Source organism: Botrytis fragariae (genome assembly GCF_013461495.1).
Source record: "Botrytis fragariae strain BVB16 chromosome Unknown tig00000112, whole genome shotgun sequence".
NCBI classification, from domain to species: Eukaryota; Fungi; Ascomycota; class Leotiomycetes; order Helotiales; family Sclerotiniaceae; genus Botrytis; species Botrytis fragariae.
Window position 1 is genome coordinate 330,806 of NW_023500997.1, and position 25,200 is coordinate 356,005.

General features: G+C 41.7%; 7 protein-coding genes across 7 annotated transcripts; 4 read left to right on the plus strand and 3 right to left on the minus strand.

The window, feature by feature from the left end:
- Positions 1 to 499: 499 nt before the first annotated feature.
- Positions 500 to 1,339, plus strand: Bfra_007658 (uncharacterized protein; the record flags this gene model as incomplete). The annotated part of the gene is made up of 3 exons (XM_037338028.1): positions 500 to 803; positions 938 to 1,069; positions 1,173 to 1,339. The coding sequence occupies 3 exons, from the start codon at positions 500 to 502 to the stop codon at positions 1,337 to 1,339; spliced, it is 603 nt and encodes a 200-aa protein (XP_037190091.1).
- Positions 1,340 to 4,022: 2,683 nt separating this feature from the next.
- Bfra_007659 (uncharacterized protein) lies at positions 4,023 to 6,260 on the minus strand (the record flags this gene model as incomplete). Its single annotated transcript, XM_037338029.1, has 4 exons — positions 4,023 to 5,294; positions 5,344 to 5,720; positions 5,770 to 5,930; positions 5,983 to 6,260. 4 exons carry the CDS (start codon positions 6,258 to 6,260, stop codon positions 4,023 to 4,025), a joined length of 2,088 nt encoding a protein of 695 aa, XP_037190092.1.
- Positions 6,261 to 9,702: 3,442 nt separating this feature from the next.
- Bfra_007660 (putative mg754 protein) lies at positions 9,703 to 12,792 on the minus strand (the record flags this gene model as incomplete). Its single annotated transcript, XM_037338030.1, has 1 exon — positions 9,703 to 12,792. The coding sequence occupies one exon, from the start codon at positions 12,790 to 12,792 to the stop codon at positions 9,703 to 9,705; it is 3,090 nt and encodes a 1,029-aa protein (XP_037190093.1).
- Positions 12,793 to 14,339: 1,547 nt separating this feature from the next.
- Bfra_007661 (uncharacterized protein) lies at positions 14,340 to 15,251 on the plus strand (the record flags this gene model as incomplete). Its single annotated transcript, XM_037338031.1, is given in 5 exon segments — positions 14,340 to 14,392; positions 14,530 to 14,609; positions 14,868 to 14,926; positions 15,043 to 15,137; positions 15,155 to 15,251. 5 exon segments carry the CDS (start codon positions 14,340 to 14,342, stop codon positions 15,249 to 15,251), a joined length of 384 nt encoding a protein of 127 aa, XP_037190094.1.
- A 2,067-nt stretch (positions 15,252 to 17,318) lies between these two features.
- On the plus strand, positions 17,319 to 19,318 carry Bfra_007662 (putative capsule polysaccharide biosynthesis protein; the record flags this gene model as incomplete). The annotated part of the gene is made up of 3 exons (XM_037338032.1): positions 17,319 to 17,563; positions 17,630 to 18,406; positions 18,472 to 19,318. The coding sequence occupies 3 exons, from the start codon at positions 17,319 to 17,321 to the stop codon at positions 19,316 to 19,318; spliced, it is 1,869 nt and encodes a 622-aa protein (XP_037190095.1).
- Positions 19,319 to 20,003: 685 nt separating this feature from the next.
- Bfra_007663 (uncharacterized protein) lies at positions 20,004 to 22,004 on the minus strand (the record flags this gene model as incomplete). The annotated part of the gene is made up of 2 exons (XM_037338033.1): positions 20,004 to 21,326; positions 21,375 to 22,004. 2 exons carry the CDS (start codon positions 22,002 to 22,004, stop codon positions 20,004 to 20,006), a joined length of 1,953 nt encoding a protein of 650 aa, XP_037190096.1.
- Positions 22,005 to 22,810: 806 nt separating this feature from the next.
- On the plus strand, positions 22,811 to 24,235 carry Bfra_007664 (uncharacterized protein; the record flags this gene model as incomplete). Its single annotated transcript, XM_037338034.1, has 4 exons — positions 22,811 to 22,841; positions 22,953 to 23,360; positions 23,458 to 23,708; positions 23,774 to 24,235. 4 exons carry the CDS (start codon positions 22,811 to 22,813, stop codon positions 24,233 to 24,235), a joined length of 1,152 nt encoding a protein of 383 aa, XP_037190097.1.
- Positions 24,236 to 25,200: the final 965 nt, after the last annotated feature.

Here is a 25,200-nt window from a genome sequence, read left to right on the forward strand (position 1 = left end):
TACGTCGATCTGCCGGGAATATTTGACATGATGCATACTTTATTCAGTAGTTGAGAAATATTATCTAGTGAGTGCCTAAATAAGGGTTGTAATGTATTAACCTCTTTTGATCTCTTTCGATTCAGAAAGCACCTCGTCGGGGGGGCAAATCCAACTACCAAAACTGCAATCTTTTGCGATATACACAGCAGCAGTTTAAGACATGAATAAAAGCTCTAGTGAGCCTTATCTATCGATAGTCAGAGTAACAATTTGATTTGAGACATTAGGCTTTCTGAAACACAGAACATTGGACGTTGAAAAATCCAGTAAACCAGCCTTTAGTCCCTGGCTATGACCGCTACTATCGATGACATCACGACTTAATATCAAGCTGTCGTGAACAACATATAACACCATGTTACCTTTCAATCAAATTACGCAGGATATACAACGTTTAAATTCATAGTGTCCAGCCGATCTCGAAATTGACAACCTTAACAATCCCTTCATATCAAAAATGTCAACAGGTCCCTCGACCGCCACACCCGCCACTAATCATGAACCTCATCCCGATCCCGTCGCTCTCACCGCAACTCCTGAGAATCCGAAAGAAATAAATTATACACCTGATCCCATATCATCCATCCCCCTCTCTCCTTCGCGTCAGAAGATCGTAACAAGTATTACATCGCTATACAGCGGAAGCTGTGTGGAAGGAGGCACCGGAGAGCAAGATATGCATGTTTATTCTGAAAAGGCAATTTATGATGATCCGTGGAGTTATTGCGATACAAGGTTCAAGATTGCGGGACAGTGGTATGGTGAGTTGTTTCCCGGGTGAAATTTGTGAATGGTGATTTGATCCCGAGATGAGTCCATAATGGGACAAAAGGTCAAGTTTAGATTTGATGAGCAGATCCAAGATAAGGGAAACTAATTCGCGATAACTGGATAGGAATACCTATGATAATGGGATCATCTAAAACGCTTGCCACAGAGGTCGTCAAGTCTTCGGATGATGAAATTGTGTTCAAATTGCGACAGGAGTATAGACCAAAACTCTTGCCAAAAGGAAAGGCTGTTGATAGTATGTACTTTCTTCCCCTTTCAGTCCATTTCAGTTCCTTAGATTCATGTTTCCTCACTCAACATTTACCAAAGTACCTGAATACGTAACTTACGTAAACTAGGTCTTATAAGCTTGAAGCTTGTGAAAGAAGGAGATGAAGAGAAGGTTATTTATCATAAAGATATGTGGAATGAAAAGGATTATAGTCATGAGGGGTTAGGAAAAGTTTTCAAGACGCTGAATGGAGATTATTTGACGGGGATTACGAGGCCTCCGAAGAGTTTGTAAAGGCATGATGATATTGCCTCTGAACCTCATGAGCAAGGAGAGGAGAGGGGCATCGAGTGGTAAGGGGCAGGACACTACCTTTTCTTATTTCCTCTTTATAATTTTATTAGGAAGCGAGTGGAAGTTTTCTATCAATACTTCACAGATGATTACCAATCGAAGCTTGCCATCTCTTTGTGCGGAAAAGGCACAATAATATCGGCTGCGCAAAAGTGATCTACAGTAGTAGATGATGTGCAGATAATTCATTTTGCAAATACTCTATTGAAGATCCTTGCTATCCTGGAAACATCTACAAAGCCTTGCTTTGTAGTAGTCCCTCTTCATTGTCTCTAATTCGTGCAATCAACTATGTTATCACCTCTTCTTCACATCGTCCTGTGTTCAGTGACTCTAGCTCTGGTCTCCAGCCTAATAGTTGACCCTCATTCTGGTCAAGTGAAATACACTGCTTGAAAATCGCTCACTGGATCCCCTCCCTCTTTTTCATTGAATCTTTTCAGTGGAATGTTACTTCTATCCATCGATCTCCTCAGATGCTCTTTCCATCTTCCATGATATCTATTTAACTCATGTCTAGCATTCCCGAACCACAGGTTCAGTTCTAGCCTAGCTGCACGTCCATAATACAGTATTAACAGTTTATCTTCCACGGAGCTGGTGTTCACAACACCGGTGACATGTAGAGACCACTTCAGAAATTACTATTTGAAGATTTCAATATATCAACAGAAGATAGGAGGTAGCAAGATCAACTCAAGATATTCTCAACAACCTTTTGGTAGTGCCATATGGGCACAACAAGAAGCAGTACCTTTCGTCCAAATCTTTCTATAGAACAGGCCATTGAATCAATCTAAAAGTTACCTTTTGATAGAGAGAATGGAGCGAAGTTCCACTTTTACCAAAAAGCAACAGAAGATGTGAAAGATTAATACTTCCATCGCCAAGAGTTACAAACGACCATCCATAATCAAAACTGGAATCGAGTCAGCAGATAAACAACAATCCTCTATACCACTAATTCCTGTTCATCGGCACACATATCCTTTCCTTCTCCTCTTCGAACCCACAGTCTCCTCGCCTCTTTGTCCACATGTACCGCCCGCTCCCATTACCCACGCCTACCTTGCCTAAAAAAATATCCTTTCCTCGCCAATCTTTAAATTCTCCATCTCAAACCACTCCCGTCTCACCATCCATCCTACCGTTCTACCGTCCACCCACTCTCCTAATATTCACCTCTTCCCGTCCCTTTGCATAACCCACCCACAGAAGAAGAAACTCGAGACGAGATCCTCACATAAATAGAGGGGAAGAAGTAGTTAGTCTACTATGCATAGGGCTGCGAAAAGATCGACATTTGTAGACGTTAGGAGCGTTATGGCTGCGAGAGGGGTGGCGATGGAATACGAGGGAGAGATCTATATTTGGATATTTGGAATTGGTGTGGAAGGGTGGAAGGGATTGGGATTCTGGAATAGTCGAGAAGGATGGGAGAAGAGTTGTAGAAGGTGATCGGCGGCGGTAGTGAAATTATTGACATGAAATCCAAATAAGATAAAGTTGTGTGATCTTAAAACCTATGAGTAGTATCATTTCTCCGATAGATGTGAAATTCAATCAACCTGTCGCAACTAAAACTTCCCATCCATTTGATTCAATCACCATATTCAAAATTGGCCTCCCATCACTCTATCTCTTTCTCTCCCGCAGCTCGAGTCAGAAAGAAAAGTCAAAAGATGAAACATCATGTCGGGAAGAAACACTACAGTAAGCTAAGACTAATTTCGTCTGAGTTGCGAAAAAGGGCTGGATTTGCAATCTAATCTTTTCATAGATAGTTTACAAGAGCTAATAGTAGTGGATGTCTGATCTCACCTATCGGATGGAAGGCTACTTTTTGGATGATTTTGTGGTTTTGGGTATCTTTTCTTGCTACTGTTACTGGTTCTGAGAGCTCTGAGATAGAGGAAAATGAGGGAAGAGTGAAGTTGGATGATTGGGTGGGAATCGGTGTGGCATGAAGTGCATTTGGTAGATTTTGATCGTTAAAGAATATTGTCAAAAGGAGTTTTGATAGCAGTATGGGGATCGAGAAGCATCATCTCATAATGATCAATTCTCTAAAAGAGGTAGAATATAGTACAATACTCGGTACTTTCTATTCCACCAATTTCATTGTACCATCGTAAATCTCATCTCCTTGTCTCTTTACCACCACGCGCTGTCCATACGACTCCCCTAAGAAAGAAAAAACATAGAATGTGATCCTCTCCAGAATTTTCTGCCACACCCGCTACCAAAAATTCTAGCAAAATTGAAGGAAAGTCTACCTCCCTCTAGAACCGTAGAGTACAAAAAGCCTATATAATATCCAACAAAAGAGATATCCATCCATCCGGGGAGAATCTGCTGTTACCATCTTAGTATTGATACAACACAGTATATGAACGCCGCATGACACAATCGTAATCTTCCACCTTCCAATTCATCCATATCCAAAGACCCTAATAATAGACATAAATGAAAAATAAAACATAAAAAACCAAACAAGCTGGTATCATTAGATCCGAAAAAACTCCCTTTTATAAGTTACTCCATCCCTATTTCTTTGCCTCTACTCCTTTATACAAACGAACCCCGTCTTCAATCATTGATGACGCTCAAAAAGATAGACCGATCATATCCATTGGCCATTGCTTCCCTGTCTTAGCCTAGACTGTCGACGGTTAGAATCCGATCTAGTTGGGATAGTCCTCACGGAACCTTTTCGCTGAGGCGAGTCTCCAGGTGGTGTGTAGACAGTTGGACTCAGTTGAAAGACTGCATCCGAGTTCTCTAAGCGTTCGATTGCTGGCTGTTTTGGGGTTGAGGGTTCTGGAATCACTGGGAGAGTCTTGTTGACGAAGGATGGTGATTGTTGCGGAGAGGTAGAGCGAGGAGAATATGACATGGTAGGAGATTGTTGTCGTTGAGTGGTGATGTTTTTACTGCCGAGAGGGGAAGGTCGAAATGGCGAGCGGGGTGGGATAGGAATGACATTTCTAGTGAGGTTTGTTGTTTGTAGTGGAGGGAGATGAGCTCTAGATGGAGCAGTCATTGTCTTTGAGGCGGAATTAAATTTTGATGTAGGAGAGTAGGTCATTGACGGGAGAGCGGGAGCTTGAAAGGTAGTCGCAGGAAGTGCAGTCAATTCGTAGGTTGTTGCTTGGAGAGCGAGAGGGAGAGCTTTAGGAAGGGCCGGAGAAGTTGGTGCTTGCGAGAAACGAATACCAATTTGAACTGTTGCTGATGAAGATACAGAAGAGCCTCTTCTATGTCCAATCTTGCCGTGAAGTGGAGGAGGTGGTACCAGATCCGAAAGATCGCTAATATCGTAAACTGATTCCAAGGCAGATCTGTTTATGTGGGGAGGTGCTAATCTGTCAGGGCTATCGGGAGCTGGTGTTGGGAAAAGAGAGTATGATTGTTTTCTCGTATATTCCGAAGGGAAATGCTCGGTAGGAGTAGGAGGAATTGGTACCGATGACATTTGGGTAACGAAATTTGAGCGTAGAGGATTTGGCTTTGTCGGTGAATAGGTGGGCGGTTGTGGGACAGATAAGTCCGCCATGCTTATGAAGTTTCTTTTGTCCGAGGAAGTGATTAAACTTTTCTGGCTTTCTGCTCGACTTACCAATCCTGATCTTGGAGATACTGGCGCTGGAACAGGGTCCATTATTTGATCGTTGAATGCCAACTCATTCGGCCCCCACATTCTGATCTCATGCTTATTACTGGGCCAGGACCTGACTCTTGGCCCAAATGATGTTGTTGCAGTGTTCGACCGTAAGAATAAGTGGAGTAAACCGTTCATCAGACCGGACAAATTGAGGACCACAGTTGCCATCATGGCTAGCTTAAAGTTACCGTGTCCAATTGCTTGGGAAACGAAGTATGGGATGACGAAACCCTTTTAATCTTTAGCTATGTTTAAACTCCAACTGATCAGATAGACTTACCAATGATACGACACCTACAACGAGGTAATACACCATACGAGATGCTGCAATTCTTTGATTTCGCTCTACCAAGGTTGTCTTGGATAGTCTGGTAAATATAGTGAGAGCACTGATAATTAAGAGACCAGCAACAGTGGCATACACACTGAGTCCAAACGTTCCATATCTTGACACGAACCATACCAATGAAGCAAAGCATCTATTTTTTTGTGGAAAGAGATTTGTTGGGATCCAAGTGGCAACTAACATCAACACGATTGTTCCTAAACATATCGATACATCGTATTTTCCTCTTGGTTTGAAAGGCGTTTTCTTCAAAGATCGTATAGCACACTCGAGGCCGAAAACAAGTTGAATATACGGAACGATGAAAAGAGCTGAGCATCATTAGTATCAAGAAATTTTCTAGTGCTAGATAAAACATACCAATCCACATAAATTGAGCAATTGTACCGCATCCAAATGTGAATAACGAATGAAGTCCTTCTCCTTGAACTGCAGCAAAGACAAGTCCTTGAATCACAATACCAATAGATAGTACCAAAGGGAAAGTTTCCGCTGGGTGAATCATGGAAACGCAAAATTTTCTAGCACGCGTTAGTTACCCTGCCACAAGAATGCGAATTATCCATAACATACGAAGCTTTAAACTTCGGGTTGCATCGTTTCGATGCCCAGTAACAGTCGTAAAGAATACTCGCTGCTGTAGCAAAAGAAGCTAGTACATTAAAGGCTGCTAGAATAATAGTCGATGTCCGGACCGATTTGCTTTCTGCAAACACCAAGTTTTCTATAATCCCCTCCGCGACTGTGTTGTTCCCAGAGCTCTGCACATCTTTCAGGAAGGTCGACGCAGGTTCAGAGCCATCGTAGAGTTCCGCCCGGGCCATCAAATACAACGCTGAACTTGCACCCATTTTGTCGTTATTATGATCGAAGCTATCGATAGATATAGGCAGCGAGCCGTGGCGTTGCCTTATGTCGTCGTTAAGTCATGAGATCCGAATGGTGAAAGTGCTGTAACGATAGTTTATTTCTTGGAAAATATTCTAGAGTTCTTTGGCGTAGGTGGCAGAGGAGACGGCGAAAAGTAATTAATGAGGTATAAAAAGAGCGAATTGTACCAAAAATCCAGTTGGCACAGAATAAGAAAATAAAAGATAAGAAATTATCTGAACCAGCAGTGATGGATAGTGCACTGCACGTATCGTAGAGAATAATGACAGACTCGAAGGAAGGAAAAAGAACCCCAAGAGAATGTCACAAAGTCTCAAAAGACAGTTTACAAATATTATCGGAATGTATGATGTATAAGAAAGCACATTTGGCAAGGTGAATGTCTGGCCCACACGCGGATTGACCAAGTCCATCCTGGCAGGGTAACCTTGTGCGTGGAGGAAGTGGTGGGGGAGTAGTGCTAAACTAATATGGGCCACGCCGCCGCCACTCGAAGTGGGTTTCAACTCATTTACTATGGAGAGTATGAAAAGGTGATGGTACCCAAGGTAAGACTTCTATCGAAAAGTGTTTGAACTTCCTGATCAAGTGGAGGACGCAATTAATTGCTTACAACGTGAGCGATGTTCAGGGAAGATTCTGATTGAAGATGCTCATTATGATATCTTTCATTAGCAAAGTCAGTTCAATCGGCCAGACTGAATAGAGGGAGCAGTCTTTGACAACTGAAGTATGAGAAGCTTGACTAGGTACCATTGAGGTTTCGACAGTGTCGCAAATGTTCGCTTAGGACCCTGACTACAAGGTCAAAGCAGTGTGGGTCAAGCAGTTCATGCAACAGGATAAATTGACCAATCAAGAAAAGTAAGAGAAGCCAAGGGACCAAAGAATGAGAAAGATACTGGGAAGTATCCATGATCCTCAACGTAGATGGTTCTGTAGAATATTCCACCGGATTTAGGTTGTGACATTTTTGGTTCATAGGCTCCAATTGGCTATTAATTGCCGATGGCATTGATTGAGTGGACCTCGAATCAGGACACTGGCCGTTATGCGCTCTGTTTAAAAAAAGAATGAACATTTCAGATTTAAGCATCAATCACCACGAACAGTAGGACTAATTAACGAGTATCTTTTTTCGACGACACTGAATCAGCAGAAATGAAAGTTGATAACAAGCAAGATCGAACACTGTTCAACTCGTGAAGGTTGCCCATGTGCAACTCAAGTTTTGCCATGAATCTACCAGAGTGACTTTGTGCAACATCACAACCAATTTGACATCATCATACACATTTATTTCAGATGTAGCATAGGTAGGACGGACCCTTATCTTGGAAACAAACAAGACGATACTGATCGAGACATCAATTTTTGGTCCTAAGAAGAAAACGAAAGGTTCGTCCAGTAATCCCTAGAATGGGGCCCGACCTTGGAAGTTGGAAGCAAAGATCAGGGGGTGGAATATTCCTGTGGCGTCCCTATGAAGCTCAAGAAGTATCAAGATGGCTAGGATGAAACCATTCACTATTAATAATTAATGTGCTCTGAAGAATTTCCTGTAGACACGACGAACTGTGAGAATGAAGAATAAATGATACGACGAAGAGAACAATTTTGGACATGTATTGCGTGTCTGTGGATATTTGAAGAGTTTGAAGTCGTGAAAATCGAATGATTGTTTGTTTGTTGTTAAGTGATAAGATATCGAATTGCAATTGTCTCGACGAAAAGGTGCAGACTAGTCTCAATCCAGCCTAGAACTATTGTTCTATACTTTACACGTGACTTTAATTCCTCCATCTAACTATCCTCGCATCTGATAGAAAGAAGAACTTAATGGCGAAAATGATCATTTTGAGCTCGCAAACCGTTTCTAACTGTTTGTGAATTTCTCATATTGTTACAAATCTCGTTACCTTCGTCTCCACAAACCATGAAGATAGAAAATGGGCCCCAGTTTATTCAAGCTCATTGCAACCTGACGAACCAAGACCTTCACGGATACAGAAAGTGCCATTGCCTTGGAACTTTATCGTCGCTTAACAACCTTCAATGATGTTACACTCTAAGATGATATCTAGAAATCTATTATAGGGAGTCCAGTGTTACGAATTTTTCATATCTCCAGGGCTGACTTCCTTCTACTGCGCCACCATCAGAACCATGTTCCCCACGAGATGGACCCCTAATACATCCTTCACTTGGAGTATATCCGCTCTTATTACAGACAACGATTGTATCCCACAATCAAAGATCCCCAATAAGGGAAACTACATTCCGAATCAACTTCTCTTGGGGACTTGGTTGGACAGACTAGAAATTGCCGATTTCCTATTTCAAGCGACACATGGGCTTTTTTCGATCTTTGCCACTTTCCAGAATCATGACTTTTGTGTACAATTTACAAAATCATCTTTCTAGTACTGTGTAACATATGAAACTACGACAGGTCACTACAGTATAGACTCAAGTTTGAGTACTTATGTACTGTATTCCAAGCTCGTGCATAAGGTTCATGCTACCCCGTTATTTTAATTTATTCACTTCGCTAGCGAATCTCTTCGAACGTTTGATCGGCTTTCCAGTGAAAATGCAATGTATTCTTGCTTCCTATGATTACATGCATGACCCATCAAACATTACACTAGGATTTATTTCTTCGATATGCAATCTAGAAGCCCGCTAGAGGCCCGCTCTTGTAGACCCTTAAACAATTTCCAAAGTCAGATGAGAATCGGAATTGATTTTGAGTTTGTCGAGCCTCGCCTGTTCTTAGCTACCTAGGTACTCATCACCACAAAATCCCTTATATAGTTCATACATATTGGGGTTTTGGAATCTCGTAGTGCTTTTGCGCATAACAAAGGGTATCTATTGCTTTTAGATCTTACATCTCCTCGACTTGTATACATATGTCAAGCCAGTTCTTTGGGCCCGCACATAACTGGTTCTCTGTATTCTCATATGAAATTGGTCTTGAATGTACTGTATGCTTTTTTGAGTACCGAAGCTCTGAGTAGCATAGTGTCCAAGTGCCATATGACCTGTCATAACTAATTTCCAGAGCAACCGGAATTTTAGCTTCCGTGCTTGGAGTGATCAGATGCGTTCCTAGTTCGACCTTCAATTTCAGATTCCTCTCTTAAGATTGCCAAAGATATATCCCGTGCACTGAGAAGTTGGGTTGAATCAGTATCTGCAAACCAACGTCAAGGTTTCTGACAATCCAAAAAAAAATCTTGAAATATCAATTTTATACAATTTGGATTATCACAAAATGAGAGAAGCCTTATTGGCTAACGATATGAGTGTTTCAATTAATATTAAGTCTTTCTCGAGGGCAGAGTCCCTAACTTTCCGCCGACTCTTCAAACCCTCCACTGGCGCTCGTTCGCGCCCTTAAACAAGCCCCTTCCTTCTCAGAGATTCCACCTCCCACCGAATTTTTCCTGCCACTCTATTCTCTTCAAAATCAAACTCATACAAACTCACATCCTCGCACATCCCCTCTTCCTTCTCGATCGCTAACCCCGCCTTCAGAACCTCCAGGAAGCTAGGCAACACAGCCCTGACATCTCTCTCCAGTGTTGCCGAATAAATATTGCCCCTCCCAACCCCACAAATGCATTTCTTCGCTTTAATTACAAACTCCTTGATTAATCTATAATCCTCTCCATCACAATCACCTGTCAGCGAAGATTGAATGGCACCTGTCAAATTTCTTTTCTCCTTGCGCGTCAGTGTAGCCCATGTTTTGACGATGCCTATGTGCATGCAGCTGTGGATTTCATTTGGCCTTGATGGGATCTTCGTTACACCTGGTAATCCTGTTTCACTTATTTCTTTCTCCTGGTTTCCAAGAACTCCGAAAATATCGATTAGATGATCTCTTCTCTTCTTCCTTACTTGATCCAGTAGTCGCGGTATCCATTCTATTTCCCCGTTTGCAATTTGCTTTAAGGAGACTTCTTCTGGTAGGAAAGAAACCCCGCAATCTGGAGCTCCGCAGTGCATTGCCGACGCACCAAACGGATTCTCAAAAGGGACCACAACATCTTTGTGGCTGGTATACGCATCTCTATTCTTGAATTCTGGCTTAGATTCGATGAATATACCCAGCAGTATTTCACTAACAGCATTTTCAGGAACCCTGGCCTTTGTGTCCAGCAAAACAACAGCTAAAGGTTCCTTGGAGCGCAATTGTGCGAAATAGGTTTTGGCGGATGTATGTGCCGTTTGGTGAAATACTAGCCAGAAAGCGAGAATTTGTATTCGAGACATCATCTTTCTTAATTCTTCCTCTGTCCAGCCATTGAGAAAATCTTCTGCAGGCATGAAAGTCATCATTGTATTCCAGAATGCCGATACTGATCTTAATATCGATGCATCACCTCCCAGATCTTTTGGAATTAGATCGTCATTGAATTCCACGTAAAGGATTTCCAACAGAGGTTTTGTCCAGTGGCGAGATTTACCCATGTTTTTGTAAAGCCGTGCAAAGAAGGTTGAGACGAATGAATGCAGGAATTTGGTATTCTTCATATCGGTGATAATTTCGTCCGAGAATACATTCAGCATTTTTCCGAATCGTAGCAGTTGCATAAAACCTGCGACGGGATAATTGATGCACCAAGATGTCAAGCCTTCTTTTTGAAAATCTTGTGCCGTCCAAGTAAGAGCGAGCGGGTAGGTGGTCCATTGACCCAGTTCGTTGAATGTTTCCCTCACGCGGAGACGTGAGATTGTATTATTCAGGAGCCAAGTTATTGCATCTCTTCTCTGTAGGACTTCTGTATCTATACTTCCTTTCTCATCCTCAAAGCCGGCACCAGCCCACTTCTTGGCCCTTAACGTACGATCCAAAATTGTCGCAAACAATTGTCCCATAGCTGGAACGCCAGTTTTGAGCCCCGCATTGAGCGCTCTGTACAACTGCTGGTGAATATACCATTTATTGCTACTAGTGTACTCTAGAGTGGGAATAATAGCAGCGATTTCTTCTCCGTAGATAGAATGACCGGGTCTTCCAAATAATGCACATTGGAAACAAATACACTGACTAGACAGTATATTCATGTTTGCTTCGAATCTCCCGGCTGCCAATGGGAAGTCAAGAGCAAAGTTATCGGTGTTAGCTGCCATAGCATCTGCGCTCAGTACTTTGAGAGCAATAGACAGAACTTCATTGTCCCCGCAGCAAATCTGGCATTCACCTCTAAAGCCTGGGGCTTCAAGATCTAGTACCGAAACATCCACTGCAGAGTCTGCGGAAATTTCTTCAGCGCGTCGTGCTCGGTTTGACCTTCTCGAGAGAATTTCTGCTGTAAACCAAGACTTCTCTGAATCAGACAGAGCACGCAACGCTACATCCACTCTTCGATTGCGATCCCGAATAGCTTTAAGTTGTACATTATTTTGAGCTGCGGTATAAGCTTTACGGTTTGCCTCATGGGAGTCTCTTAGCTTGGATTGCAGGAGGGTTCTAGTCTCGCTAGATATTTCTTGATCAGCAAGAAGATGAATGAGACCCGCAGCACCAGATACGTCTTCGAGTTTGACGGTCAATTGTTCGACCTTTTGGGCGAGAAGGAATGATCTAAGCTCATTCAGCTTTCCGCGAGACTTGCAAGCTAGAAGCAGAGCATCGAGTGCTTCGTCTGAAAAGAGTAGATCACGATCTTCATCCGAGATGAATCCCGCTCGAAGAAGCATGTCAATATCTACCAAGGTAGGTTGGGAATTATTGTGAGCGGCGTTCCATTCTTCGCCCAAATTGAGCTGAGTTGGTGTTGCAATTCTCGTTTCGGCTGTTGGGACATGAATCTCCAACTCGGTGATTTTCTGAATCAGCGCTGCTTCGCTAGGAAAACTGGTCAATTTCTCCCACGTATCGTAATCTTCTGCTTGATCTAATGCTGCAAAAGCGCCTTTGCTGCCTATTACATAAATTCGATTGCTTTTATAATCTTTGAATAGGCATAGTGCATTCGCACAATTTGCGTAGGATGTGATACCCACAGACACATTGGCATGATTTGGTGCATTCCTTGTATTTGAAGTAATCAAAAACACTGTCGCGCAATCAAACACTCCCAGTTCTTGTCCCAACCCCGCTAGCGTGTGCACCTCAGAATTAGGGACCTCTCCATCTGTAAGTAAGAACCAAATATCAGAATTACGAATCGCTTGAATCGACTTCTGGTTCCTCAATATGTGTTGTGGCTGCGTTCCACCCTGGTCAGGAGCCCAGAAACATTGCTCCCAATTCGTTGGGTCTTCACAGTTGCAACCCCATCTCGTGACTCTATCTTCATCTTTTCGTACAGAGGTTTCGTGAATCCCATCTGCGAAATTACGTTCCGAAATGAATCGAATGCCATTTGTAGATCCTGAAGCATCGATAGCGAAATACTTTCTGGCATTGGCGAATGAGGTATATTTGATTTTGCCCTCGTTGGCTGGCTCGAGAACCAATTTCCATGAAGCCATATTTGATTATATAGCTTTCTTTACGAGAAGAAAACTGATTGCGAAATAATCAGATCATAGAAGATGACCTTTAGCTAAATACAAGTCAGATACATATTGGTTTGAGTCACAAATAGAGAAGTTAAGAGCCACTCCGGTGTGGTGACTCTTCCCCGCCATTGAGCATGGGCGGCCCCCCAACTTACTGTGCCACACCCACCAATTAATTCACCCAATATCAATGAGCAACGCAACTGTCCCCGATTATATTTTCTTCAAGAGCTGGGTAGATCAAGGATTTTTTACATCAATTTCAGGCAACGACAGAACGGCAGACAAGGGCGACTGGTGCAATTGCGGGCATCTTGGTGCGTAGATCTCGGCAATCGGGAACATCGGTCTCAGGAGCTTCAAATGCCAGCGCAAAACTCTGGAATCATTTTATCTCTACAATTTTCACGAAATACTTCCTGAGATAACTTGTTGCCCTAGCCAAGACTGTCCATATGTGTGTATCTCGAATATAAACTCACGTACAAAAGTACAGACTGTATCCACTTGCAGAGAACAGTTCCGGCCTTCGTCACAACAAATCATTACTTTCATAAGTATGTTTCCAGACCCAGCATAAAAAGTAAATCTGCTGACTTTAGACCATAACATAGACTCGTTATCTGAGGTATAGCCAGTCTGACATTCAGGACACAGTTTCAGTGAGGCAAAGGCAATTTAAGCCCCAGCATGGGAATTGACTGCTTTCCCTTTTTCTTTCTCTTCATGTCGCCTACCTCAAATCATACTCACAATGTCTTCCGACTTCTTCCCCTTTCGACGCATGGTTTCAGCATCTTCCATTGCAATCTCATGTTTCATGAAAGACCGCATGCTCTGTGACTTTCACAATTGGTATAAGGGCTTGCAGGTGGATAGAACGCCACTAGTTTTCTCGTGGAATATGCATTCATTCATCTATGAACTCATTGGACTAACAACTGGTACTTGGTGAAAAATGAGATAGGGCGGAACATGTTTTCCTGGGGTGAACATCAATACCATGTAGCAGTTCGGCATCGCGACTATGCTCTTCACATGGTACCATTGTTTTAAGATACTGGTATATCATAATGACAGTGTGCAAAGTGCATCTCAATATTTCAGGGAAAGCAATTTCATATGCATCGATGTCTATTCCATTGGATATTGATGTCAGTTCGGTCACAAGCCCAGTAAGTTTACCCGATTCTGATAATATATCATTGCGACCAATTCAGAAAATGAATCAGCAACTTTCATTACCATTCGCTCAGCCTTACTTAGCTCATAGTCAAATTTGAGGCAATTTTACTATGGGTATGGAGTCTTTCTCATCACTATGGGCCTGGTATTTTCTGTTCCTATCGTCTTGGAGCTCACAAACTCGGATGATTCAACTTCATTACCCGAAAATCTTCAAAGCATACAGAAGAATTGATGAGCAAACCACTGTCACTATAATCAATCCCACAGTATAGGCTAGAGGCAAGGTGATAAATCGGCACTTAGATCGTTCCTCTTGTGCTTTGGACAAGATGACTTGGGATATGCAATTTGCCATTCATACAATCTTTGAAGAGATGTCTCGGTAACAGAATAATGAGCGGTCGTATCTAATGCGTAGATGTCGCGATGGTCATGGAAGATCCTCAGAATGCAGATTCTCTGTATGCACAAACCATTTATCTCAAAGACAAACTTATCCCCGAGAAATAATGGGCGTAGGCCATTTGTTGGTGCTGTTAGTGAAAATACAAATACGAGTAAATTGAAACTGTTGCCGACACTATTCAGCCAAAGATGTGGTATGCTAAGCAGAATAGTGAGTATACTTAATGATGGTGTGTTTCCTTTCTCGGTAGCATGAGCTGAATCTTTGATACTTGCTTAAGATTTATCAAGTTATTAATCACCTGCACGATGCTATTTTCAAAAAAGTAAAGGGATTGTTCCAGGATCGAATGATTACAATACGACCAGAGGGCTTGGCATAACATGCCATTCGCGTATTCCATACTCCACAAAATTCAATACCACCTAGCATTGCTTTTTTTTTTATCCAGGCAATTCACAAAACCCCATTGCCCGCGCCAACTTATTCGCGGTGGTCTTTGACAAAATTGTACTTGCATAGTATTTAAAGATGCGTCAATGACACTTTTGACCGGTTTGTGACAAGCCCCAAAGAATATTCCATATCGACCTACGATAAAAAAGATGGTAAAGGATCTCAAACAGATATTCAGACCTCAACTCATGTTTGAGGATTTAGGCCAAGTGACTGATACAGCAGGAGAAGAATCTATGAGAGTACATAGACCTAGTAGAGAAGTGTATGTATCATAGAAAGTTTCGCGTTCTTCCATGTACATTCATATCCCAAGATGAACATCGTGGTCACAGGGACCATTGTTTCCTACCAAAATGTGTATTTTCAACCAGCATAAGCATTTCCAGTCAAAAGAGGATTTGAAATCAAACCAATGACTTTCCTTAGTCATTTTCAGCTTTTTTGAGACGAATCATCACGTCTGAGTGCCATTCGGAGTCATTTTTGAGGACACAAGAAGGACTTTGCAGGGGTACTAAATGTTCAAGTACGATCAATAAACCCCTTTGGTTATACTTTGATGCAATCAAATACAGTTACGCACTTCAAAAAATGATAGAAGACCACAAAATCATATAGAACTCCTTAACGACTTGCCTTTACGACTCCACACGCCTCACGTAACGTCTTTGTCGAAACAATTTTCCACCATCAAAAAGTGCTCTTTCTGGACTCATTTCAAGATTGCCTCATCACCACGGCTCGATTGTCGTTCATAAATCTTCCATTCGGACATTCGAGGTAACTCCCCCAGGTCCTTCCTACTTCTGCTTGCAATTTGTTGTAGCAGAGAGCTAAGCATCTCATAATGATAAAACAACGATATTAACCTCAAGTGTATACAGAACGATAATAAACAGCAATGCCACCAGAAACAAGCGGCGGTATCAGTAGATGATCAAACATTCCTCCTGCACCTCCTCCACGGCCAGTTAAACCTAATCGCCACTTGTGTACAAGACAGTTGTCTAAATGTTGTGGACGTGTTTTATATTTTCCAATCCGATTTCTGTATGCAAAAGCTGTGGTGCAGGCATCAACAGGCCTTGGAATGCTGGAAGCCCGGACGTTGACTGGGTCTACTTTGGAGATAAAACATGTCCCTCAGGTAATTTTTCGTGTTCCAATAATAGCCAGCAGCAAGAATAAGATGGTTGTAGGGACTCTTCGTGTACTTTAAGAAACACTCGTCCCTATTTACATATTTTGATGGAGGATACTTTTCATATCTCATTTTGTACTGCATCACAAATGCACTCCTAATTGTTAAACTTTTCGAAAATCATACAAACAACAGAAAGATACAGATATTGAAAATTGGATATTGTTGCGTGAGTCGCTACAGTAGGAATTAATTAGATGACAAGAGTGGAAAGGAGATACAATGCACTATCCGCAAGACCAATGATACAGATAGATAACATACACGATGCTTTTACAAAGTCTTTTTTGCAAATACTTAATCATCAAGATTTACTCCACTTGACCTCAGCAAGCTAACACTTTAGTCGATCCCAGAGTAGTACGAAATTGAGAAAGAGACTACTGCAAGTCACGAATACCATTTTCCTTGGCAATCCAGACCGATTCAAGCTTAGACCGCACATCAGAAAATGCTAGTATCAAACTTAAAATCAACTACTCTTTACTAATTTGGATAGTAGAGCACTTTGTAGGTGGCATTCACGTCATTTATGACTTCTGCTTGGTTTTCTCCCAATTCTCAGATAATACATACAAATTACAAATCTGAAAGTCCGAACATCTCGAGATTGAGAAATATCGGGTGCCCGTTCCGTGTATCTTTTGAAACCTAAAGGTAGCAAGTTCCCTATACCTGGTACCTGACGACAATCTAACAAAACGATATAGATATCGCGCTTGATGTTACGAAATTCATATCATATATAGTTCATGAAACCGAGGGGTGACTGTTGTAGTTAGTGTACTAGACTATCTAAGGCAATGAAAAAAGGTCTTCGTTGAAAATTTCCCTACAGTTAACTTTAATCCTGGAAATTTCTCAACTTTAGTATCTTTAGGACTACCAATGAAGTTCTTGGCAATAAAAATCATGTGTTTTTGCTCTGGTGTCATTTTCATTATCTTATGCTATTTGCTGCTTCTAGAATATCTGACGTCAAGATCCAGTGTCCTCAGCCCATGCTATACCAGATACTTCTAGTCTGCCCGTCTTAAATGTTATAGTGACAAATTGCGGAGATGCAACGGTCCAATAAATCATGATATGGTTTTAGTAGCTTCAGCACTAGGGAGGCAGTTTGGGATAGTTCTAGGAGACATGCATCGACTTCTTCTAGTATATATACGGTTATTTCCCCGTCCCTTCACGGATATTCTTTCCATTTCACTTATTTTTTTTTATGTTCAACATCTTCTCGAGATGGCTTCAAATTCAACTTCTTGGATGAACGGCTCGTCGTGGTCGCCTAGTCGCACAAGCACTAAAAATCCCTTTGATGACAGTAATGAAGATCCATTTGATGATAGGCACGCAACACCTCTGCAAGACATTGAAACCGGCACTACTGCACGCCTGTCCAGCGAAACACAACAACGAGATGCAGTTGATCAATCCAGTTTTCCCTCAGAAGAGAGCCGTATCATCGAAGACATTCGAAATGAACGGTTAGTGTTTTGGCAACTACTTAGATATCAACAACCCCTACATATTGATGCTAACATTCGCTCTAGTCTATCGTGTGAAATTTGCTTAGAACCCGTACGCTTTGCGAAGGATCGTTACTTGTGGAATTGCAAGTCTTGCCATGTTGTTACTCACCATCGATGTACGCTATTATGGGCCAAGGCAAAACCAGTTGGAAGGACCCTTGCTTGGAAATGTCCCAAATGTGAAAATATTGAACGCTCGAGCCCCAAGGGAAAATGCTGGTGTGGAAAGGGTAGCCCATTACATAACCACCCTACCATCCCGAACGCGTGCTTTGATGGTGTTTGCGGTAGTAGGTCAAAATGTGCTCACGGAAACAAGTCATCTTGCCGAAAGCCATGTCACCCAGGGCCATGCAAGTATGAATGTGGAAGATGTGCCAATGATCGTTTACCCAACCCGCAAAATATGAGTACTGTTTGGGGTAGATTCAAAAGCAAGAGGCTAAACTTTTGCACTATCTTCTGCAAGTCCATGCTCATTTTAGCTCTATTTGGGGGTATTTATACCTATATCACCTTTCACATCAAGTGGCATACACAGCCATACTTATATCCTCGTTTTAAAGGCGGCCTTTCATTCGTAGAAGAACTTTGTTTGCTTGTGGTTGGAATATTCTACTTCCCTTTCGGGGGATTATACTGCATTAACTGCTTAAGTGAAGGGACGAAGTTCTTCCTGGAGATACTTAACGGCAATCCCGGACAGACTGGATACAAATTTAAGTTTTTAAGAGCAGTTATAGGAGGGGTTTTACTGACGTGCTGTATTTTGGGACTTTATTCCATGCCAATCATCGGGTACGTAAACTGACCCTCTTCATATTAGTTATCATGGAAATTCCACTGATATTTGTTACATTTAGAATCATCGGTGGTCCAGACATACAATGGTATAATCAGATGAAAGACTCTTGCCATGGTTTCAACACCCGAGTCGAGATAGGTACTCGTTTCGCAGCGTCAACATACAATCTCCACAGTCTCAATGCCTCTATCGATAATCAAACCTTCTACCTCGCTCCCGTACTTGCACCAAAATTTGGCAGCAAAGAGCCTTATCAATACTTTCATCGTTTCTCTGGTAACACAACCAACACTGCAAATTTTGTTATCGATGTCGATATAGATAATGGTGTCTGGCGCGAATTACATTTCAATGGAACCGATGAGCTCACGAAATGGTGGGCTAGCGGCCGGAAACAATACCCTTCGGTTCACCCTATCTTTGATAATATCGCTGTAACTGAAAGTGCAATCAAGCTCAATGGTACTTTCGTAATACGCGACGGTCACCTCTGGATGCCCGAATTCGATTTAATAATCCAAGGATTAGAAGACTCACGCAAGCATGCCGAAATTGAACCTTTCATTCGTGTGTTCGACACCCAGGGTCTTCCTCACTCACGGATTGAAAAGCTGCTGAGCCCAAAGTGGAACTGGAACAACAGACATGACCCGAGTATTGTAATGCGTACAGCGAGTTTTGGACATGGCAGGCAGAGATTGGATATGTGTATAAAAGAAGGTTTCTATTACAGCTCTAGCGGAGCACAGCAAAAGCTTGATGGCGTTAGTGATGGATCTGTTATGCCATTGGCTGTTATTGCCGCATTCAGAATGAGGATGAACGAGATGTATGCATTGAATTCTGGGAGACCTTTCAACGTCGAAAAATATTCAGAATATGATGACGTTAAGGCTATAGCATAGGTAGCATAGGTTATCAGTTCCCTCAATAGTACTCATATAATTATTACTTCACAAAAACGTCAATTTCACTACCTCTCATGATTGAGCTGCTTTAGCTAAAGAAAATCTTTACCTAGGTACTACTTTTTTGACTTGAAAATTTCAATATCATGGTGAGCCCACTTTTATAACATTTCGCGCCTTGGATTTACCAGTTATCACCTGAAGCCGTCTCTAATCACTGTCTAGACTTAACCACTTATCAATTGAGCAATCTTCTTTTTTTTAGTATCCTTTAATGATTTAATGACATTAGAAAGATTCAGAAAGAACTATCAATGAGCAAGATCTTATAATCGCCTTGTATTTTCCGCTGAAGGGGACTATTTTTTATGATATTCAAGTATCTCATCGAATTATATTGAAACTGTAAGGTTCAAGAACTTATAATATTCTACTGAGGAGCCAGATCCTAATTCACTGCCCGAATTTAGGGAATAAGAATCAGAAACAAGATGTTGTATTGAAGCGCATGTATAAACTGATCGAAGTGCTATCAAAAGACAATGTCCCAAACTATCATACGCTTCCAGAGGTCTCGATGCAATGTTACAATGTAACCTCGAGTAATTAGTATTAAAGCAAAAAATAGCACTAGAAAACAATATTTCAATGTACATGCTATGCTACTCTTGATACTGAAAGGTTACATCTCAATCAATACTTCTTCATGACTTGGCTCTTCAAACATTCTGGTAAAGTAACCTGACGAGTCGCAGACAATGAAATTATCATCTCGGTAGATTGTCCCCTCGCAAGGTTCTGTAGACGTGTTCGGCAGCGCTTCGTCAGCGGAATTCAGTCTGTAAGCACCGAGCCCCTTTACTACTTCTGCTAATAAGCGTTTAAAATCATGTGGCAGCTCCCGGTATGCATTGTCTTGTTTCTCCAAGTATGGATTTTCCAATGGTTTGTTCCCATGTAGGCGCTTGTACAATGCGGCTTGGATGCCTCGTTGACACCATCTGGTTAACGGGTCAATTATCCGAGTGAAGTCTAATTGCTTGGTATTCTCGTCGAAATTCTTTATCTCAATACTGAGATTTTCCATAGCAGTTTCATCACTCACGCATAGGTATTTCGTCAGACAGGTTTGTAAGTAACCAATGCTGTCTCCCTGCAAGTCTTTTTGTATGCGCGACAATTCGGTCAGTACCTCTATAGGAGTCTCAGATGTGTAAAATATCTCTTGCAAGTATTGTACTACTAAAGAATAATCGCCATTTTTGTGAGAAATTTCTAGCCCTAGCTTAAGCAAATTCTCCGGCGTGCTTCGAGACTGTCTTTTCCATTGCATGGGGGTCAAATCATGAGGGTCTAATGGAACGTAGATCGGCAGATTAGAAGTCCATATGATAACCCCTTGAGATTGCTTTATGTACTTATAATCTGGAATCTGACGCGGATTGGATGGCAGTTGTCTCGCTAGTCTTTGGTTGGCCAAAGCCCATTTTAAATAGGGGTTCGTTTGAACGTTGTCTGGATTACTGAGGCTAAGCGAGATTGCAAACTGGTTGGCATGCGCCATGGCCTGATTGATGATCTTCGTGATCGACGGATCATTTTGACTGCTATGCGATAGTAATTGAAGCGAGATAGTGACCAACATTTCAAGAAGGGCTAAGTCTGTAGACTCATCACCATGGGAACTATGGGTCCAGTCAAACATAAAGTGGAACCACTCACTGAATTCCAATTCATCTGATTCCAGAACTCTCTTGGAGGCTGCCTGTTGCCGATTTTTGAGAAATAATTTAATGGCACCTCCAACTCCATATCTGGAACAAAGAGCCTGGAGAAGATCTCGCATATCCCATATTCTGTTAGTCGAGAGAAGGTGCTTGTACAAACTGTGCCAGTTCAACGAGCTATCTGTCATACTTTTTGTACCTTGAGGGACATTCATTGGTAACTTTATGTATTTCACTGGTTCGGAATCCAGCTGAATTATATTACAAAGCAATTGTACCTAGGAATTGATCAGACAAAACCTCAACACACGGTACAAGCAGCTTACCTGAATTGAATCAAGATTCTCAAACTTCGCCAGTAACTCCAACTGGACTTTATCAGCCCCCACATCTTTCGCTTCACTATCGGGCAAGTAGCCAAAAGCACGCCGTCTTCCCAACTCAAATACGGAAAGCAGGTACTGACTAGGAATCTGTCCACAGTCGCTCAGCTGCTTCAGCAAAGTCGACTCTTTATCTGCAGCAAAATTCACCAAAGTCTTGTAGGCACCCTGCTTCAGTAAAGTATCCACAAAGTCTAGAACAAATTCCGGATGATCTCTCAAGTCCGACGGGCAAGATTCGAAAAGATCTTTGGCGGCATCAAATTTACCCTTCCTCGTGAGACGAGAGAAATCTTCCAGATATGCCTCAAGATCGTATTCACAGTCAAAAGTAACCTCCATACTTCCTGTGGAACCAGGAGTCTCGGCTAAATTTAAAGTCTCCCCTTCTGATATCAGTGCAGACAAGGGTTTTTCGTCCCGAAATATAAACCCACTTTCGGTATCGTCCTTTTTGATTGATGGGCAGCCTTGCTGGGAGTCTTCGGCCAATTCATTTTGGAACTGAGAACTTTCACCCTCAGGTTGTCGTTCATTATACTCACCATTGCCGATGTTTAATATATTCGACATGTTAGAAGATTTATGCTTTCGCATTCACAGCTCAGATACACTTTCAATTGTCGCATACAAATGATCGACGTGTTTACGTGGGGCTTAGGGATGAAGGATATGACTACTGCGACACAAAGAATTGAGATTAACCGAGCGGGGTAAGACAATAAGAAAAAGCAAAAGAATATATTTAATTTCTCAGACACTTCCTTTGTTTTTGAAATACTTTTGCTTCCAAAGACTATCCAGGAAGCTTGTAAGCATAGACAAATAATGAGAGTCATCATTTTCGTGGTGTTCGAAATCTCTGCTTCTCCCCTCCCCCCTCCTTTTCAAGCCCTGGAATATACTTTTTTCTATCGACTTACTTTTTAATATATCATCACAAGTTTCTTAGAGAAGATTTTGAATAATTACGTAATTGTTTTGTGAAGAAATGAACTTAGATCCACCATTTCATGTGAGGTTGATTTCCTTTCATCTCGCCCTTTTTGATGAGGGGATATTACATTAATTAATATTCAATCTTGTCATCAGTGGTCACAAATGAAAGAATCATCATGTTCAATAGTCAGAGATCCAGTTTAAAAGCAACGTTCACTGTCCATCTATGTTCTCAATCGTGCGGCCCGCGCATCAGATATCATGCATTCTATCTATTCCCACCAAGGTGACCAGCTATCGTGGCTCCCTAGGTCAAGTGCCGACACAATATGGAGGGCAAACTTCAGGAATAATCTGATAAGGTCATATTGGAGAGAAATTGTAGTATGGCGCAAGTCTGTAGTGTAATTCCGGAGTACAACACATCCAATCCATGTTGGATGCAAATTAGCAACACGAGCTTCAACGCAAGTAAGAGCCGCAAGTGAAAGATGGTGTAATAAAAGTAAGTACTTAAAACTTGTTGTGTAAGAACAATTTGAATATTGGCTCTCCTAAATTCGCAATTGATTACACATACAGTGACTTCACACGCTTTGCTTAACCCACCAAAAGTTTCACGATTATTTGGACGTGTGCTGAAACTGATCGATAATCCTCCAGAAGATCTGTTTTTGCGTAATCGGAACGTCGGGAAAGTCAGAGTCGACTGTAAACTTCAGCTCTCAAGATCGAAATGGGGTGTCTTAGGACATGCTGAGAACACGGCTGGAATCATTTACATGAGCCTCGGTTTTCATCAACCCGGCGATTGCAGATTGTTTCAGGCAACTGTCTCTGTTACTTCCAAGGAAAATAAGGATGGCAACAGAAAGGATGAATCTCTTTCAAGTTCTTCGCATATCACCAATCGCTTTAGTCCAAAGCAACTATTGGGCGAAGAGAGAAAAGTTTCCGTGAAAAAAACCGTTCACTTCACGCTACTTCACAGTTTTTAGTAACAAAGGCGGCGAAGATGGCTTGGATAGAGTTAAAGATTCTTTGTGCAGTAGTAGACGGAACTTCAATAGCTATCTGATACCTGCAGACTACCCGAATCAGAAGGGCCACAAGACAAGTGTGTATAGAACATTGAAGTGGGACTTGATAGAGAGTGATTTTGAGATACAAGCCACGCATAGTGATGTTATTCGTACTGCATTTGCATTTGAGCATGCGGGTGATGCGTTCTACATGGAGGTCAATATTGAAGGAAAGCTGAAAAGTCCTAAAGATAGGATCAGGAGACACTTAAAATTCTCCTCAAGGGCAAAGGGAAGCAAAGTAACAACTTTATTGGTTGGTCCTCCTCGTAAAAACGGCTCTAGTCTCCAGCTCGATGCGCTGGCAGATGCTCTCCCCAGGGCAATGAAGATCGAAAATTTGGTAGCTGTACCGACAGAAGTGCCACATGCTGTGCCCCCATTCGTTCAACTGGGTGGGATCGCGGCAAAAACGCCCCAGGACCAAGCATAAATCGAGCAATTATTAACCCTGTTGAACAATCACGAGCTACCATTGGTTCCCCCACATTAATTCGAGGGGTCTCGAACTTTTCCCTGGGAGATCCAGCACATCCTGCTATCGAGAACTTTACAAAAGCTCTCTCAATATTTGTAGATAGAAGACAGCAGAATGCTCAAAAGTCTATAATGAAACCGGAAAAATCAACCTTGAGGCCAGTCGAAGAAGTAGTCGAACTGGAGAGTGAGTTGAGAACAGACGTTGAATCTTCATATTCTTCTTCGGATGCCAAACTGGTCAATGAGGAGGATCTAGAACTAAATCATGAAAACCTGGCGATTATCAAAAAAAGAGCAGATTGATGAAGCCAGGCTGCTTCTTCTTTCCGAATCGCCATATGTCTTGTTAATTATGCAGATGTTGCTCAGAGTAGCAGGGTTATTCAGGGGGGTAACGAAACTGTTGGAGAAGCCGCCATCTTTTGATGATGCAAAGCAAAGGCTTAACGGCCAAGTAAAGTCATAATCCACGCTGGGCTAGAACTCAGACTTTTTGTTTTTTGATGTCATTTCGTTGTAGAGCTTTGTTTAATGATACGAATTCATTTTGAATCCATAAATTTTCGTCATAGCTCTCCGTGATGTGGCTAAGCGCGTTGTTTTAATCTGAAGCGCAACTGAATATTACTCGCCATCTCTAGCAGTCAACTGTCAATAAGCTGTCGTAGATACTCAAACAGACAAATACATTAATCGTGAAACGTATTCAGATACATTTTCAGAATGTGCAAGTTTCTTGATAAAGGTGTCGCATATCCAACGCTGTTCAATTTTCTGAACATGAAATATATTACCCTTTCTCCATCCACCCTGAACTAACTCATCCGAAGCATAAATTCATATGAAACTTTAAAACATCTAGAATCTCAAATATCAGTAAGCAAATCTCCATCATTCATCCCAACACTCAACATTCTTAACGGCAAATCACTCTCAAGCCCCAGAGATTTGACCTTCTGTACTTTCATATTCCATAGATCCTAGCCTCACAATCTTACAATCTATACTACAAACTCTACCTCAAAAAAATATTTTTTAGTCTGTCATAATCCGAAACTATGATTTCAGGAGAATTCTTCAAATACTGACATGAAACAGCTGATTCCATCCCTATCATCATCATTATATAACATGACTTCTCGTCATACCTAGCTCGATCCTAACCTATAATAACCAGAACCTGTACTATAGAATCTACTTCACTTTAGAAGCTAGCCTTCGACTGTAGATTATAAGCTAGAATGTATGACAAAGAATCAGCCTTAAGC